This window comes from Mustelus asterias, chromosome 7 (assembly GCF_964213995.1).
Source record: "Mustelus asterias chromosome 7, sMusAst1.hap1.1, whole genome shotgun sequence".
Lineage (NCBI taxonomy): Eukaryota > Metazoa > Chordata > Chondrichthyes > Carcharhiniformes > Triakidae > Mustelus > Mustelus asterias.
The window spans coordinates 59,862,475-59,882,483 of NC_135807.1; the positions used below are offsets into that span (position 1 = coordinate 59,862,475).

Sequence of the window (20,009 nt, forward strand, 5' to 3'; positions counted from 1 at the left end):
CTCTTTCCTAAGGACAGCAGGAGGAGATCAGCCAGCCTCACCAAACAGGCAGGGGTTCAATTTGCTGAGGGTGTCAGTAGCTGGTGTGGGGCCAGGACCTGGATCCAGGGCCAGAAAAGGTTTGATGCTCTGATGATGTCCAGCGAGGTGAGTGTCCTACACCTCTCAGCGGGCAGCCATCACTCCCTCACTTCCCCAGCATTCTCCTGCACAGCACTCCTCTGACTGCCACACCTTGCTCTCACGCACATTCCATTCACTCCAGCCACCTCCTCAAATCTCCATCTCAGCAGACAACACTCACACTCACTATCAACATTTTACCATCTCGTTCTCATCTCTCACAGTCACCCTCCTCAAATGCTCACATTCAGTGACCAGTTAACTCTTCACGCTTTTTGCCTTTTCTCAGTGCAGACAAATAGAGGCCATAACTCCAGGCAGAAACAGAACTTGGGGTGGATCTGCAGCCATAGCCACCCTGACCTCAATGGAGGAGAAAACTCTGGAGATTGACAGCGTGGCAGCAGTAAAGGCCATTACCGATGGAGAGATGGGATTTCCCAACAATCTAGTGACAGCATTAGATATGAGACTGCTACTTGGCACTTAACTGTCACTCAGCTTGAATCAATGTCACCAATACATTAAATATCATGAATACCTGCACTGTACCAACTTGGAATCCTATTTCACCTACATTCATGTCAATCATCTCCCACAGATGCATTGACAATGTTTTCAGAGGAGATGAGAAGAAGCCCCAGGATTCCTCAGAGGAGAATCAGCGGTCTCAGATTGCACTATCATGCCACTGCTGTGCAATCTCCACCAGTGCAGATACACACACCTCAGTGGGTTCAGCTTCGTCGATAGATGGGGTGGTTCATGGGGACGTGCACATCCATGACCAAGATCAGGTCATGGAGACAAGAGTGGAGAGAACGTGCAAATCAGTTCAAACTCTGCTCAGCTGGGTGCAGATTTTGGGGTGGGGTGTCATTCACTAAACAGGAAATGTGTGTGCATCTGTCAGAATCTCCAGAGGCAGTGAACACTCTTACATGGAAAAAGGAGGAATCCATTAGTACCATGATGTCTCAGACATTTGTTCTGATGATCAACTCCGTTGAAAGAATAGACAACCTCATGGAGAGTTGGGTGTGACAGACCACCGAGCAATGCTGGCCCACACCAATAGCTTGCACACTCTGACACAACATCAATTGTGCACAACATCACTCTGTGCACAACATCAGTTAAAGCTGAATGCTACCCTTACGTGCAGTCAAGCCCTCTCCCACTCATGGTTAGAGATATGAGGATAATGTGGGAAGGTAAATTTGAGGTAGAAGATCAGTCATGACCTTATTGAATGGTGGAGCAGGTTCAAAGGGCCAAAAGGTCTATACCTATGTCTTGTATTCTTAATGTTTTGTCTACCTTTGTGCACTTGGTAATTAAGTACAAAGTGGCATTGGAAGGAAATTGTCTTTATGGTCTTTCAGATTCTGATCCATTCTTGGGTAAGGCAAAAAAGAGAGAGGAGAAATTTATATTATATCATTTACTTAACACAGTCTTTAAAGAAATACTGTATTGCAAATGCTAACACTGCTGGAGTCATAATTCCTCTGCAATGTTTGTACAATGTTTAAAAATCTTTATATCTGTTGCTTTAATTATAGATAGTTCATTCAGTATAGACATTGGTAAAGGTTGCATGAAGCAGATATTTTGAATGATTCTGTCAACGTTGCTAACTGTAGTGGAGCACATTACGATATTGCTGTGCTAACTGAATAATTCAGAAAAGTTCATGCTGTTTTCAGCAGCTTTTTATTCTGTGATGAATCACCCCTTTATATCTCTAAATGTCTAAATTATTCAAAAAATGTATCCTGTCCTTTTTCTTTGGGTAGATTTCTAATCTGCTCTGACTGGCCCCTTCACAGTTAGTTAATAATAATCACTGACTGCATAATCACAACTACTCATTAGCCTCACCAGATATATCCTGACTCTAAAGCAGACTGAGACAAAGTGGACTGGAGACAGGGGGGATGGGGGATTTCCCCTTCCCCCTCCTTCCGTTTTCGGCAGGCAGGATGGCAGCAGGGGCGGAAAATCAAAGGGGAGTCCCATAACAGTTTCCACGTTGGTAGGATTTCCCCGCACGATTGTCCATGCTCCCTGCAAATGAAATAATGGGGTTCCAATGAGAACACCATTACGATACATTAACATATACTTAGCAGGCTTCCCTGCTGTATCATCCCCTCATATAGAGATTCTCTCCTCCCACCCCCACATGACATTGGTGGGGTTTACAACAGGTTTTGTAACACGGGAACCTGGCGAACGGCCCCTACTGGAGCCACACACTTAAACACAGCCCCCAGCGAGGAGAGGGTCCTACTTGGAATAGTTCCAGATGTCAGTACTAAAGGCCTGTACTGGACAGGTGTCCATTGAACAGGTCCATGGAGAGAGGAGGCGGGGGGGGGCGGGGGGGGGGGGGGGGGGTGGGTTCCCTGTTTCCATGGTGGAGGGATTTATTTGTGTGCGTGGGAAGTGGGGGGCCCCCCGTGTCCATCAGGGGCGATGGCGATTCCCTGGGGAAAAGGTTCCATGTGTCCCTGGGAGGAATTCCCAGGGAGGATTCCCTGTGTCCTTGGGGTGTGGGGGATTTGGGTGGGGGGCGGGGGGGGTGTTGATGGGCAGTGACGTGTGCGTAGTGAGTGGTCTGTGTCGGAACCTCTTATTTCTATTATGCTTAGATCGGTGCACCCTTTAAAAAGGTGCCCCAATCCCCTGAAGGCTGACGTTGCTGGCAGAGCAGTTTCACTTTTGACCAAGTGTCAAAACGTATGGTGGACAAAGCTGGCAGTGGAGCCAGCAGGCTGCACACTGCTTTCCCCACCTGAAACGGAAAATTCTGCCCAGAAAGTATTGATGGAAGTTTCCCTAGTTTTGTCAGTTAGCGAGCATCATCAAGATTTACCTGCTTGGAGTAGGTAATGTGCTTAAGCGGCCAAAATGGTTGTGTTGCAGACTATTATCTGTTGCCACGTGAAGCATTGTTTACTTTGTTTTGCTATGTTGTGATATGTATCTTCGTGGTGGTGCACTGTGTCTGGGATGTTAAAAGATAAAGCTCAATCATTAATTTTGTTCAACATTACTGGACAACCATATCCCAGGCAGTTTAATGTGTTTTTCCGAGTGGAAATTGGCAATGGTGAGCTTGCACCAAGTAAGTTAATGAGTCTTAGAAAAGTCATCCGAGATGTATTTTCGGTTTATAAGTTGAGTACACATTTATGTGCATGGTTGCTATCTTCGAAGTAATTTCAGTCAGCAATAAGATAGCAATTTTATTCTTCATAAAGCATTAAAATTATTTCATTCCAAGAGAGTTTTTTTACCCCACAATATGACAGAGGTATTTGTGTGCTGCTGTGTGTAGCTATTTTTTCATTGATTGAATAGCTTTGATGCAAGTTATTAAATGAGCGCCGACTGTAACTTTTGTAAAGTCATTGGGGGGGGTGTGATTCTCCCAAAAACATTTTAAGTGTCACATTCGCGTAAAAACTGGAGTAAATCACCCTTTTTTTTCAGTGGGAGTTTCAAAATGAATCTCCCACACTCTGCACTGCAGAGTGCACTGGAGTGAATCACACTGAAAATCAGTGGGCGGGACCTATTCCCGCTGGAGAGGCCGGCAGCATAGTGCTGAGTGAGCCACTGCGCATGCGCAGTGCCCCGCACTGCCAACCTCCCGATCGCTGGCCAGCCCTGTGACCCCTCCGCATCGCCGACCGTGCGACCAACCCCCCTCCCCACCCCCAACCCCTGATTGCTGGCTTCTCAAACATGCCCTGGCCAGCTTTGACCCCACGGCCCCAGCAGGCTGACCCCCCCCCCCCCTTCCCCCACCCCAATGGCTAGCCCTGATCACTGGCCTCCCTCCCTCTGTCACTCAGTCCAAATGCAGAGTGGCACACACCCACAGATAGCCCCATCCCCTTAGCACTGCCCTATGTCTGGTGGGCAAGGGGTCCAGTCTGGCACTGCCAAAGTGGCAATGCCCAGGGGGCACCACGGAGCCTCCCCCCCATGCACAGCTGCACACTTCCAAGTCCAAAGAAGCCACTAAAAAGTCATGGCTGCCAGAAGCAGGAGATATTCAGCACCCTAATTTACAAATATTTCCCTCGAGTCCCTGCTAGGTACAGTAGAGGCTCGCTACCCACACTCTGGGTGAAGCCTGAAACTAAGCTCACCAGTCCAGCATGGGAGGCAGTGGCAGCAGTGGTCAATGCCAATGTCCAGCAGAAGAGAACAGCCATCCAATAGCACAAGAGGGTAAATGATCTCTGTTCTTTTAGGGTTGGTCAGTTTTCTTACAGACGAGTTGAATTTTGTTAGTTGAAGCCCCCTATGGTTCATTTAGTTGACTCCTCGATGCCACAGAGCTCTGAGTGCCATGTGAATGCAGTCGCTGGCACCCAGCACCTGTGGAAAACCAGAAATCTCTGCAAATCCCATTGCTCTTGCTGCCTGGCTTGCCTCATCCCGCTCAAAAAGGACAAGGTTGCGTGTGCCCTCACAAAGATTCCGTCCATGGCCTCTTAAATGCAGTTATTTGCGGAGGATTCCAAAGACCCATAGAGTTCAGCCATGAAACCCTAGAATGAGCCACTGGCATATAAATTGAACACCACAGTCACTTTCAATGACACTGACAGTGATGCCCTCCAAGTCCCTGTGGCATCAAATCCTGTAGCAGATGGTAGATGTGACCAACCAGTTCCCTGGACATGTGCAACCTTTGGCGAGACTGATTCTCGGATATCTACAGGTGTGTCAAATGCCACCTGTAGACCCTAAATCTAGCAATGTACCTGCGAGCAACAACTATCTGGAGTTCATCCTTTACATGTAGAGCAAGCCCGGCCACACCTTCCTCTTGGCAGTTCTGCCTTTGTTGAACAAAGCACCTCATTGACATCCTCTTCTTTCCTCCCTATGAGCGAGAAAAATTGCCATATCAAAGGGAGAGACTTGATGGTTATTATTTGTCTGCTGAGGTCCAGTCTTTGTCCAGTCATTGTCTGCAGCTACCTCTCAAAGCCTCATGTCCTGGCTACAGCATTGAAGCCCAGTCTTTAGTTCGCGTGTTGGTTGGGCAGGACCCCACACCACACTGCCCCATACCACATGACCAATCGGCAACATCTTTGGCCACTCTACTGTATCCTAAGCTCTCATCTCGGGCACAGACATTTTCTTAACCTTTACTCCAAAGCCTTGCGCTCAGCTTGGCCCTTTGAGGTCACTTGTGAATAAACGCACAGTACAAAGGATTACTCGGGCAATTTTTCAGGGCCAGTTTTCAAAGTAAATATAGTTGTTTGCCCAGTTGGGAAGTGGTACACCATAAAAGGCATTGAATTTGGACATCCGTGTGCCAAGGACTAAATGTGGAGCAGCAATCATTGGCACTCTTTGGCAAAATGCTGCGAGTGGGCACAATTGCGAGACCAGTTTGATTTCAAGCAAGTCAATTGAGCTCAAGCTGAAAGATTTCAACTTCAATTCATTGACATATTTTTCTACTGGCCTCGCCTTTGTCTGCATCCTGCCTCCATACACCCCTCCCCTCCCGTGATTGCGAGCGATCTTCAGTCCGTGCTCTACCGCACTGAAGCCCAACCTTCCCTTCAAAGAAGCCTATGACCCTGCACCAGAAGGCAGTCATGAATACGCTGCTATTCAGACTCCTCTGTGATCATCCCGCCCCCTCCCAATCCCACACCCCCAGTCACCCTCCATCCCCCACCCACTCACACCCTGAAGGCATGAAGCTCCTTTGCGAGCACTGCGCCAGTTGTGAGTGCCCTAACCTCCAAGCTCCCATCGGAGTTCTGCTCTCAAGGCGCACACCTTTTGAAGCTAGTCGTACATTGCATTGATGTGGCGATGCCGGCATTGGACTGGGGTGGGCACAGTAAGAAGTCTCATAACACCAGGTTAAAGTCCAACAGGTTTATTTGGTAGCACGAGCTTTCGGAGCGCTGCTCCTTCATTAGGTGAGTGGAGAGTTGGGTTCACAAACAGGGCATATATAGACACAGACTCAATTACAAGATAATGGTTGGAATGCAAGTCTTAGCAGGTAATCAAGTCTTTACAGATGCAGACAACGTGAGTGGAGAGAGGGTTAAGCGCAGGTTAAAGAGGTGTGAATTGTCTCAAGCCAGGACAGTTAGTAAGATTTTGCAAGCCCAAGCAAGTCATGGGGGTTACAGGTAGTGTGACATGAACCCAAGATCCCGGTTAAGGCCATCCTCATGTGTGCGGAACTTGGCTATCAGTTTCTGCTCGGTGATTCTGCGTTGTCATGTGTCTTGAAGGCTGCCTTGGAGAACGCTTACCCAAAGATCAGAGGCTGAATGCCCTTGATTGCTCAAGTGTTCCCCGACAGGAAGGCCAAGTTCCTGTCACACATGAGGACAGGCTCAACTGGGATCTTGGGTTCATGTCACACTATCCGTAACCCCCATGACTTGCCAAGGCTTGCAAAATCTTAATAACTGTCCTGGCTTGAGACAATTTACACCTCTTTAACCTGTGCTTAACCCTCTCTCCACTTGCATTGTCTGCACCTGTAAAGACTTGATTACCTGTTGAGACTCGCATTCCAACCATTATCTTATAATTGAGTTTGTGTATACATATGCCCTATTTGTGAACCCAACCCTCCATTCACCTGATGAAGGATCAGCGCTCCAAAAGCTCGTGCTACCAAATAAACCTATTGGATTTTAACCTGGTGTTGTGAGACTTCTTACTTTACATTGCATTGTTCTGACATCACACCACTGTGGATGTTTTAATTGATGTAGGGGTATAATTCTGGCGTATAGGCCTATGGGCTCGATAATGATATGCTAACATGTTATAATGAAGTTCCTGACATTGGACGGCAGGAGAACCAGCCTGCCACTGATGGGGGGAGGAGACGATCATATCCTGCATTTGTGTTGATGGGAAACATGTCTAACACCAACTTGTGATATTTTCCACTTGCTCTGCTGAACCCACCCAACACAAATGGGAGCAGAAAATCCTGGCCATAACACCTGTATTAAACCTCAGTTCTGATTTAACACTAAAGGATGCCAATCGTGACTTTGATGTGGAGATGCCGGCATGGGACTGGGTGGGCACAGTAAGAAGTCTCACAGGAGCAGCGCTCCTTTAGGAGCAGCGCTCCGAAAGCTTGTGATTCCAAATAAACCTGTTGGACTTTAACCTGGTGTTGTGAGACTTCTTACCGAATCATGACTTTCATTAACTAGGACAACCACATTGCACTCCCATGAGCAAAAAACAGACCGGAAGCATTCAAGCAGCGAATTCCTGGAGAGATGAGCACAGAGCTGCAGAAAATGGCAAACTCTGGAACTTTAAAACTGAGAAAAAGGTTGGCGATGAGATAATGGTGAGAGAGGACTGATTCATTGATGGTCATAGAGGAGTTGATGATCTCATTAATGAAGTGGGTGGGGTGGTACCAGGTTAACATTGTCAGCTAACATGGGGACTATGCAGTAGCATGTGTCATCAAGAAGTGAATCAGCAGGAAATTTGATCGGCAGGAGATGGGTCACATGCAAGAGATGAAGGCATGGGGAGCATTGGGAAAGTGATAAAATATTGCTACTTCTCCATGCAGTTGGGAGGCTGGGTATGAGGTAGGCTCTGGGAAAAAGGATGAGACTAAAGGTTATATATTCTTCCATGGGATGTTGGCATCACTGGCAAGGCCAGCATTTGTTGCCAATCCCTAATTGCCCTTGCATTGAGTGGCTTTCTGGGCCATTCAGAAGGTAATTAACCACATTGCTGTGAATCTGATGTCACATGTGGGCTAGATCAGCTAAGGACAGAGGATATCCTTTCCCAAGTTCTTTATTATACCCAATGGGTTTTTATAACAATCAGTGATAGTTTCATGGTCACAATTGCTGAGACTATCTTCTACTTCCTGATTTTTCCTTTGTGTTAACTGAATTTAAATACCATAAGGTGCAATGGTGGGAACTAAAACCAGTCCCAAATGAGCCTGAGTCTCCGGATTACTAGTCCAGTGGCATTACCACTATCCCACTGTTTCTCCTATATAGGAACAGTAGAGATAACCAAAAGGATAATCTCAAGCTTCAGAACAAAAAGTGATGGAGTATGTCCGCTCTTGTGAAAATAGACCTAATTTCAATTCTCTCTTTATAAAAGTAAGCCATCGTCCTTGGAATATCCAAGCAATCTATGTAGGCTTTTAAATTCTTCCTCTAATGGAATGCCCAAAATAGTGCACATTGGTGCAATTGTAGCCTAAATTAGGTATTCTACACATTTAAAATTACAGCCATTCCGTAATCCATGCCTCCAGAAACATGGCCTTACGTGCGTGCACAGACCTTATTAATAACCTTCATATCTGAACATCTCATCATTGTTTACGCCTCTGTCGTAAATGTATGTTTTTTATTTAAAAAGATAGATTGAGTTCCTTAATACAATGAGGAAGACCCATAGTGTAGTTAGTGATCTTACAATTTCTAATATCCTTTTCCAGTTTGTCCAGATGCAAAACCTGTGCCTGATGAGAGTTCTTCTCCAACTAGTACCAGTTCTTCAACCACAGTTGCACAAAACAAAGTGTTGTCTTCTACTCAACAACATACCAAAAAAGCACTAAAACAGGTAAGGTTCATGTAATGTCACTCTTCACTCCTTGTATAATGTTGTAGGCATTTTCTTTTACTTAGTTTAATTACTATTCATTTTATGGCCATGTAAAACCCTTTTAGACTTCGGACTGTTTGGGGTAATGTTCCTCCTCTGAGACCAAAGTTGATATCTCCTTTGTGTTAAATATTTTAAGTTCTTCCAGCATTTCAGCAAACTTCAAACCTTTTGTTTTAGGTCTATTGTTTATGATTTTCCCCTTCCAAAATATATGATCTCAAATATCATTAAAGCACCAAATAAAAATGTGAGAAACTTTTATTATGTTGAATAGTTCTGATTAAATAATTTGTTGTAATTCAGACTTTATCAATTCTATTTAATCTTCCGAAATATATACCTAACCATAGATTGATTCAAAATTTCTCCGTAACACGACAGGAAAAAGTCATTAATTTTCAAGTTTCGTCACTTTAGTACTTCAGCAATATTGTTCAATCCTTGAAGCATTCGCAATGATACTGTATGGTTTGTGGAGCCAAATGATCTAAACTATATATATAAAATTGTAATAATAATATTTTTTATAGTACCTCATCAAGTTAAAGCAGGAATTATTTTTGAAGCGCAGCGACTGTTAAGTTGACAAAAGTTATAACCACGTTGCACCAACAATGTTCCACTAGTTAACAATGCAAAGAATGTATATTAATCAACTTTTTAGTATTAATAGTTGAGGACCAATACTGGGTAGGGGCAGTCTGAGAATGCTCTGCTCTCCTACAAGTACTGCCGTGGGATCTTTAAAATCATCCCTCAAAATGAAATCTTGGCTTACTCTTTTCTGGAAATCTATTCTGAAATGCAGTACTGCCTGAACTGGGTGGGAATTTACGGCCTCACTCGAGCGAGACCAGAAAATCCCACCCGAGGACAATGGACATTTCCATTGTCTGTCCCTCACCTGCTCTGATTCCGTGGCAGGTGGAGCGGTAGAGTTCCACATGTCTGAGTCTCAGAGTAGATATTGAATTCAATCCTTCAGTATGCAGCTGTAGATCTGTGACCACAGGAGATGTACCCTCTATTAATAAAAACAGAAAATGCTGGATAAACTCAGCATTTCTGGCAGCGTCTGTGGAGAGAGAAACAAAGTTAATGTTGCAATTTTATAGCACTGATAAGATGTAGAAATGTGTTGATATATACATGGGGAGGGGCTGGGGCAGAATGGAAAGTCAGTGATAGGTTGGAGTTAAGGTGAGATTGACAAAGAGGTCATGGACATGAGACAAAGGGGTTGTTAATGATATAATTAGGGGCTGAGGAGTGGCTTCTCACCCACAGAGAATCCTGAGAGGAACCGCAAAAGAAAGCTACCCGAGGAGGTGGGACATCAGGACGCATGGCCAGGTGCCTAACACCCCTCTTGCACGTCCACTCTGTATATAGACCAAGGGCAGAGTAATGGCACGCAGGTCAAGTGAACATCCAGCAACTGCTGACTGGTTGGCCTAACCTGGCTTTCGTATTTATTTTCATCCTTCCACAGGATGTGGGCATTGCTGGCTAGACCAGCATTTGTTGCTCATCCTTCCTTACCATTGAGAAGGTGGTGGTGAGCAGCCATCTTGAACCGCTGAAGACCATGTGGTGTAGGTACACCCACAGCGCTGTTAGGAAGGGAGTTCCAGGAATTTGATCCAGTGACCATGAATGAACAGCGATACAATTCCAAATCAGATTGGTGAGTGGCTTGGAGGGGAACTTCCAGGTGATGATCCAGGAATTCTGTGTTACAGAGGAACGCTGACTCAGGAGACCCTGGTGATAAAGCTGGGATTCTGTGTTAGAGAGGAGAGGGGAAATCATGCTTGATGAATCTACTGGAATTCTTTGAGGATGTAACTAGTAAAGTTGACCAAGGACAACGAGTGGCTGTGGTCTGTTTAGACTTTCAGAAGGCTTTCAACAAGGTCTCACATAGCAGAGTACTATGTAAAGTTAAAGCACATGGGATTGCAGGTAATTCTTGAGATTGATAGAAAACTGGTTAGCAGACAGGGAGCAGAAAGTTTAAAGTTTTAGGGTGGAATTTTACTACCTCATCGCGCCCGTTTTTGTGGTGAGAAAATGATGTAAAATTGGGCGTGATGCGATTAGCGGGAATGGTGCCGTTTTCGCGCCCATTTCCATTTTGCCGAGAAAAAAAATTGACACAATTGTGACCCCACCCAAAACGGGCAAAACGTTCATTTGCTTCATTTTGCATTCGTCACAATGTAATTAGTGAGTTTCACTCCCAATCATCCCAGTTCACCTGCCTTAACCACCTCATTCACTGAAGCCGGATCGGTCAAGAAAACACCTCATGCATAAAAGTTGCATTCAGACGCTTGAGCAGTGAGGGTGAGCGAGGAGGTTACAGATTAAAGGGGAGGAGGTGCTCGCTGTCTTGAGGCAAATCAGAGTGGATAAATCCCCAGGACCGGACAGGGTATTCCCACGGACCTTGAGGGAAGCTAGTGTTGAACTTGCAGGGGCTCTGGCAGACACATTTAAAATGTCAGTATTCACGGGGAAGGTGCCGGATGATTGGAGGGTGGCTCATGTTGTTCTGTTGTTTAAAAAAGGTTCCAAAAGAAATCCGGGAAATTATAGGCCAGTAAGTTTGACGTCGGTGGTGGGCAAGTTATTGGAAGGTGTGATAAGTGATAGGATCTACAAGTATTTGGATAGACAGGTACTTATTAGGGAGAGTCAACATGGCTTTGTGCGTGGTAGGTCATGTTTGACCAATCTATTAGAGTTTTTCGAGGAGGTTACCAGGAAAGTGGATGAAGGGCAGGCGGTGGATATTGTCTACCTGGATTTCAGCAAGGCCTTTGACAAGGTCCCTCATGGGAGGTTAGTTAGGAAGGTTCAGCCGCTCGGTATACATGGGGAGGTAGTAAATTGGATTAGACACTGGCTCAATGGAAGAAGCCAGAGAGTGGTCCCTAAAAGTGACGTCACAGGTGGATAGGGTCGTAAAGAGTGCCTTTGGTACATTGGCCTTTATAAATCGGAGTATCGAGTATAAAAGTTGGAGTGTTATGGTAAGGTTATATCAGGCATTGGTGAGGCCGAATTTGGAGTATTGTGTACAGTTTTGGTCACCTAGTTACAGGAAGGATGTAAATAAGATTGAAAGAGTGCAGAGAAGGTTCACAAGGATGTTGCCGGGACTTGAGAAGCTGAGTTACAGAGAGAGATTGAATAGGTTGGGACTTTATTCCCTGGAGCGTAGAAGATTGAGGGGAGATTTGATAGAGGTGTATAAGATTTTGATGGGTATAGATAGAGTGAATGCAAGCAGGCTTTTTCCACTGAGGCTAGGGGAGAAAAAAACCAGAGGGCATGGGTTAAGGGTGAAAGGAGAAAAGTTTAAAGGGAATATTAGGGGGGGCTTCTTCACGCAGAGAGTGGTGGGAGTGTGGAATGAGCTGCCGGATAAAGTGGTAAATGCGGGGTCACTTTTAACATTTAAGAAAAACTTGGACGGGTTCATGGATGAGAGGGGTGTGGAGGGATATGGTCCAAGTGCAGGTCAGTGGGACTAGGCATAAAATGGTTCGGCACAGACAAGAAGGGCCAAAAGGCCTGTTTCTGAGCTGTAATTTTCTATGGTTCTATGGTTGTGGAGGATTGCTTCTCTGAGCGGAGGCCTGTGACTAGTGGTGTGCTGCAGGGATCGGTGTTGGGTCCATTGTTGTTTGTCATCTATATCAATGATCTGGATGATAATGTGGTAAATTGGATCAGCAAATTTGCTGATGATACAAAGATTGGAGGTGTAGTGGACAGTGCGGAAGGTTTTCAAAGCTTGCAGAGGGATTTGGACCAGCTAGAAAAATGGGCTGAAAAATGGCAAATGGAATTTAACGCAGACAAGTGTGAGATATTGCACTTTGGAAGGACAAACCAAAGAAGAACGTACGGGGTAAATGGTAGGACTCTGAAGAGTGCAGTTGAACAGAGGGATCTGGGAATACAGGTACAGAATTCCCTAAAAGTGACGTCACAGGTGGATAGGGTTGTAAAGAGTGCCTTTGGTACATTGGCCTTTATAAATCGGAGTATCGAGTATAAAAGTTGGAGTGTTATGGTAAGGTTATATAAGGCATTGGTGAGGTCGAATTTAGAGTATTTTGTACAGTTTTGGTCACCTAGTTACAGGAAGGATGTAAATAAGGTTGAAAGAGTGCAGGGAAGGTTCACAAGGATGTTGCCGGGACTTGAGAAGCTGAGTTACAGAGAGAGATTGAATAGGTTGGGACTTTATTCCCTGGAGCGCAGAAGAATGAGGGGAGATTTGATAGAGGTGTATAAGATTTTGATGGGTATAGATAGAGTGAATGCAAGCAGGCTTTTTCCACTGAAGCTAGGGGAGAAAAAAACCAGAGGGCATGGGTTAAGGGTGAAAGGAGAAAGTTTAAAGGGAATATTAGGGGGGGCTTCTTCACGCAGAGAGTGGTGGGAGTGTGGAATGAGCTACCGGATAAAGTGGTAAATGCCACAACACTTTTAACATTTAAGAAAAACTTCATGGATGAGAGGGGTGTGGAGGGATATGGACCAAGTGCAGGTCAGTGGGACTAGGCAAAAAATGGTTCGGCACAGACAAGAAGGGCCAAAAGGCCTGTCTCTGAGCTGTAATTTTCTATGGTTCTGTGGTAAGTCACTGCTTTCAAACTGCTCCTTGCTGCTCAGAGGTGGTTGTTTCATGGCAGTCATGTTGCATTTCAGGGGTGGGGGGACGTTGCTGCTCACGGAGTCCAACTTCAGACTCTCAGCACAGACCCGGGTCTGAGTGCTGACCTCTGGTTTTAGCCTTCACTCTGGGTCCTAGTGTAGGCAGCAGCAAGCACTGTTGCAGGTGATGGATGGGCTGGAAACTCTCTGATGTAGCAGTGCTGCAGCCTCAGGACGTATCGAGCAGCACTGTCTGAGCAGCAGTGGGGACCGCGATGCCAGATGGCCCAGGTGCATCAGGTTCCCTTCTTGCAACACAGGATGGAGAGGAATCTGGGCGATATACAACTTACTTGAGATTTCTCCAACAAACGGAGGATTGGCAGGTGCTCACTTCTATGCTCCAGCCCGACCATGCTGTTGCTAATGGTCTGCATCCCCTCCTCTCCCGCAAGCTCCAGTGCCCACTCCTCAAAGGGGGTGAGGACCCGGACCTCAGGCACACCATCCCCTGGCTTCACCCTCTCCCGGCGATTACGGGTTTTCTTCTCCTATGGGGACAGAAGGATGTGGAGATGCCGGTGTTGGACTGGGGTAAGCACAGTAAGAAGTCTCACAACACCAGGTAAAGTCCAACAGGTTTATTTGGTAGCATAAGCCACAAGCTTTCGGAGCATTGCCCCTTCATCAGGTGAGTGGGAGTTCTGTTCACAAACAGGGCATATATAGATACAAACTCAATTTACAAGATAATGGTTGGAATGCGAGTCTTTACAGGTAATCAAGTCTTAAAGGTACAGATAATATGAATGGAGAGAGGGTTAAGCACAGGTTAAAGAGATGTGTATTGTCTCCAGCCAGGACAGTTAGTGAGATTTTGCAAGTCCAGGCAAGTCGTGGGGGTTACAAACAGTGTGACATGAACCCAAGATCCCGGTTGAGGCCGTCCTCATGTGTGCAGAACTTGGCTATCAATTGACTATCAATAACCATGTTCCGCACACATGAGGACGGCCTCAATCGGGATCTTGGGTTCATGTCACACTATCGGTCACCCTCACGCCTTGCCTGGGCTTGCAAAATCTCACTAACTGTCCTGGCTGGAGACAATACACATCTCTTTGACCTGTGCTTAACCTTTTCTCCACTCACATTGTCTGTATCTTTAAGATTTGATTACTTGTAAAGACTCGCATTCCAACCATTATTCTGTAAATTGAGTTTGTATCTATATCTGCCCTGTTTGTAACAGAACTCCCACTCACCTGATGAAGGGGCAATGCTCCGAAAGCTTGTGGTTTGTGCTACCAAATAAACCTGTTAGACTTTAACCTGGTGTTGTGAGACTTCTTATGGGACAGAAGGAGCCATGTAAAATCAGATGACACAGGTTTCAGGGGGTGGCCCTCGGAGGGCAAGTGTTGTGATACTCTTGGGTGGGAGAAGGGGGGTGCTTTGGGGTCAGGGGCGGGAAACATGCAGGGTGCTGGGGGTGAGGGGATCTGAGGTCATTTAGGAGGAAGATGCAAGATGAGGTAAAACACTCACCCTTGCTGCCTGGATGCTGTTACCATTGCTAAATTCACTATCCCTCCCTGACACAATCTGCTTGATTTTACCCAAGAGGCTACATTGCAGAGCAGACTTTTCTGCCCCTTCCTTAACAAGTGGTTTACTACAAAATACCTTTCTGCCATTGCATACTCTCTGTCTCTCTGTGGGATGGCGACTTCCTTAGAGCCTTGCTGTAGGAACATCCCTTTTCCCTATGTGTCAGATTGTATTCAATTCCAGGTTTTCTTGGTCCCCTGATGCTGTCACTGGAGAAGGGCACCTCCTATAATTCCTGGAGTGGAACCTGAAGTTGGGGGCCATACTTTGACTGAGCCATGTGCCACTTGAGTTTGAGATTTTGTGCTCCAGTTATTTCACTTGGAGATAGTTTCTTCAAATGCGTTTTCCCAAGTTGATGTCCTCAGTTCGTAGGTTCCACATCTTGTAGAGACTCTCAGCCTATTCCTCTGGTACCATTCTTGATATAGATAGTTGGTTTTAAACCTAATGTATTTAATAATTTAAAATTACTTAATTATTTAAAAAACTACTTAATTATTTCAATTAACCTGCTCTGTTGCCCTTTTTTCCTGTGCTCCCACTTTCTGATGTAGCAAAATTACTGTTTCACAATGTATTAGGTTTTGCTCTGTTCCTACATCTCTCACACTAGAGTACTCTCACTCCCATCTTTTGTTTATTCATTCATGGGACATGGGCGTCGCTGGCTGGCCAGCATTTATTGCCCATCCCTAGTTGCCCTTGGGAAGGTGCTGGTGAGCTGCCTTCTTGAATTTTTGCAGTCCATGTACTGTGGGTTGACTTACAATACTGTTAGGGAGGGAATTCCAAGATTTTGACACAGGGACTGTGAAGGAAGAGCGATATATTTCCAGGTCAGGATGGTGAGTGGCTTGGAGGGGAACATGCAGGTGTTGGTGTTCCCGTGTATCTACTGCCCTTGTCCTTCTAGATAGAAGTGGTCATGGGTTTGGAAGGTGCTGCCTAAGAATCTTTGGTGAATTGCTGCAGTGCATCTTGTAGATAGTACACACTGCTGCTACTGAGCGCCAGTGGTGGAGGGAGTAGATGTTCGTAGATTTGTCCTGGATGGTGTCAAGCTTCTTGAGTGTTGTTGGAGCTGCACCAATCCAGGCAAGTGGGGAATATTCCAACACACTCCTGACTTGTGCCTTATAGATGGTGGATAGGCTTTAGGGAGTCGGGAGGTGAGTTACTCACCGTAGTATTCCTAACCTCTGACCTGCTCTTGTAGTCACTGTGTTTAAGTGGTGAGTCCAGTTGAGTTTCTGGTCAATGGTAACCCCCGAGGATGTTGACAGTGGGGGATTCAGTGATGGTAACATCATTGAGTGTCAAGGTGTGGTGGTTAGACTGTCTCTTATTGGTGATGGTCATTGCCTGGCATTTGTGTGGCACGAATGTTACTTGCATGCTTTACTGTGACATCCTTGGTTCAGTGGTAGGACTCTCACTTCTGAGTCAGAAGAACAATGGTTTCAAGTCCCACTCCAGAACACAAGTGCTGCTGACATTTCAGTGCAGTAGTGAATGCTGCACTGGCTTTTCAAATGAGATATTAAATTCAAACCTGATTTCTTGGGTTTATCTAAAACATACTATGCCACCATTCAAAGAAGAGTTCTCCCTTTATCCTGATCCATATTTGTCCCAACATCACTAAAAATACAAGTTACTTCTTATTTATCTCATTGCTATTCATGAGATCTTGCAATAATCCATCCTTTCTCTTTACGGAGGCTGAAAGATGATTATTGTATTGATAGCATTTTTATTCCTAGGAATGCATACCTTTTGAAATATGTTTTCTTTCTAATATATTTCACTTTTTTTTCTATTATATTCCTCACTCATTTTGGGTAAAATACATTTCTAAGCAAATATAATACTGTTGTTGAATCTGTTTCCTTCTGATGGATAACATGTATCATATCCAATAGTTCTCCAGCAATTGACTCTAGATTTTATGGACAAAACACTATACTGTACCATCAATTTTGACATTTCTTTCAGAAACCTGCTATCAATCAAGTTAACAACAAGCAGGTTAAATAAGAAGGCCAAATTTTCAATGTACATTGTACAGCTTATTATTGTTTGATAGATCGACACCATTTACTTGTATATTTTATCAGTCAGATAAAATCAGTAATTTACAGGGCGCATATCTGCCCAAGTTTATGCTGTATATTATTTCTCCTTGTAAAGGCAAAAGCAAATAAAAGTACAATTTAGAAAAACGAAATTAGGCTTTTTGAGAAAAATAATATCTTGATCAAGTTTAGTTATTACTTAAAAGAGCGATTCCTACTAATTCAGTTCAATATCTCAATAAACTAATTGTCCCTCTGAGTGAACTTTGAAAAATCAAAGTTAACGTGGGGAAAATAGAACACAATATTTCTTTGCAGTCTCTTTTGAACTTCTTTGACTAGATCATTTGATTTTAGTGATATTGACTGAGGGAAAGTATTGTCAGGACACTGGGATAACTCTCCTCTTTTTTGAAATAGTGCCTTGGGATCTTTTGTACCCACCTGAGAGGGCAGATAGAGCCTCAGTTTAAAATTGCACACAAAATTCAGCATCTCTGAGAGGTAAGCATTCACTCGCTGCTGCCCCAGAATGTCAAGCTTGTTTTTGTCCTCTTATTTGTTGAGTTTAACTTAAACCCACAGCCTTCTGATTCAAAGGGCCCGATTTTACCATTTGGAGTCTAAGGGCCAGATCCGGGCGTAATGCAGAACCGAGCCCGGAATCCTCTTTGCAGCGCGCCCATATGCTTTTTGCCGGCTCCAGTCCGATTCGCGCAGTGGGTGGGGCTTAGCACTGGCGGAACGACCGTAGCTCTGAACTGCGCATGCGCAGTTCAAAAAAAAATCTGAAGCAGTGCGCCCGGGCGCGAAAGAAAAAAACAGCAGAGAGAGCAGAGAGGGGGGGAAGATGGACTTGGGAGAGTCTTGCAAACTGAAAATAATGTAGCATCTTCTTTGTGCTGCCTAATTATCTATGGGAAAGGTAATTAAACTACAGTGTCCTAGTGAGCAATTAGTGACCTGTATAATACATTTGTGATCTGTAACTGGATTGTTGATGTCCCTGTAGCCATGAGCCAGGTGCTCAAACGTTCAGAGTCATGTGGTGAACTTGGAAGAATTGTCCCCGTGGTGGAACTTGGTTGGAAATAAGATTCAAGGAGATTACTAAATCTGGGAAATCAACCATAGTGAAAAGAAGTTTGTATTAGCAACTCTTCTCTCACATTCCATGGCAGATGTGCCCCTACTTATGAATGTGATTTGCATGGGCAACGTTGGGTGCAGCTAATCTGCCTCTGGAGCAGCCTTGGATCCTTTCTGTCATCTTGTTTTCATCTGAACATTGCACAGAATTAGAGGAATTCCCTTTGGAAGATAATGTCAAAATTATAATCGCAGGAACTAAAAACCTGACAGTCAAAAATTTGGGAAAATATTTCAAAATATAAATATGCAAAAATGCAAATCACATTCATAAATAGGGGCACATCTGCCATGGAATGTGAGAGAAGAGTTGCCAACTCAAACTTCTTTTCACTATGGTTGATTTCCCAGATTTAGTAATCTCCTTGAATCTTATTTCCAACCAAGTTCCACCACGGGGACAATTCTTCCAAGTTCACCACATGACTCTGAACGTTTGAGCACCTGGCTCATGGCTACAGGGACATCAACAATCCAGTTACTGATCACAAATGTATTATACAGGTCACTAATTACTCACTAGGACACTGTAGTTTAATTACCTTTCCCATAGATAATTAGGCAGCACAAAGAAGATGCTACATTATTTTCAGTTTGCAAGACTCTCCCAAGTCCATCCTACCCCACCTGCCCCCCCCCCGCCAACCAGAGATCCATCTGAGCCCGCCCTCCTCCTCCGGCGGACGCCAAGGAAGGCCAGGAAGGTGCTGCAGGCTCTCGGAGGACTGCAGGTCAGAAGGATGGTGGAGGGAGACCAGCGATCGAGGTAGGTTGGGGTTGTGCTCTGCCGAGGGGGGCCTGCCTCTCAGGGGGGTCCGATCCCAGTGGGGGGGGGGGGCGGTTTGCTGGGGTGGTTAGCGGGGGGGTCCGCGAAGGATGGTCGAGGGGGATGGTGACTTCACAAGGGCAGAGAGGGCTTCGGAGGTTCCCCTGAAGAATAGAAATCCGCTTCGGATTTTTATTCAGCAGGTCGCTAAAAGCGTGGATCCGGAACGGGCCAGAAGATGGTAAAGTGGGATTTGGTGGTAGAGTTGGGTGCGCGGTTCATTAAGTCGATTTAAATGCATGCTAATGCATTTAAATCGTCGGGCCGCCCGATTCGGGCGCAGACCGGACCCGCGCCCGAATCGGGTGTCGGTAAAGCCGTGATCTGCTCGGAATCGGGTGCAGATCGCGCTATAGGCCCGACGCCCAGCTTTACCAAAATCGGGCCCAAAGTATCACCAACTGAGCCATGAGTGTCATTTCTGGAAATTTTAGTAGAATAAGTTGTTGGTAATCTATTAAACCTTAGCTATATGTTTAATGGATTACCTTGACCTATTCTACTAAAAGGTTTCATCCAAAATCCCAATTTGCTTTTTTTCTGTAAATTCATAGAACTGATCTGCACATTTGCAGCACTTTCTGTTTTTATACCGAGGCAATTGTTTATACAAATCCTGCAACTTGCCACACATCTGTTATTCTGTTTAGTTTTTTGGTTACTGCCAAACTACTTCACGTTGGGTTTCCTAACTGAAATAGATACAACATGTATGTCATAAATTCCATCAGATGTTCACTAATGATTGCACAGTGTAAAGTTGCATTCATAACTCCTCAGATAATGAACCAGCCCATGCCAATATGCAGACTAGGTCCCAGTCACAATTCAGGCATGTAAATGGCAAG

General features: G+C 45.1%; 1 protein-coding gene across 1 annotated transcript in view; it reads left to right on the forward strand.

Annotated features, from left to right (window-relative positions):
* The window catches only part of LOC144495476 (putative Polycomb group protein ASXL3), a 196,500-nt gene that overhangs the window by 35,856 nt on the left and 140,635 nt on the right, over nt 1-20,009 (forward strand). The window contains exon 5 of the mRNA XM_078215493.1: nt 8,651-8,778. Coding sequence (XP_078071619.1) covers nt 8,651-8,778 — 128 coding nt within the window. The remainder of the gene's footprint in view (nt 1-8,650; nt 8,779-20,009) is intronic.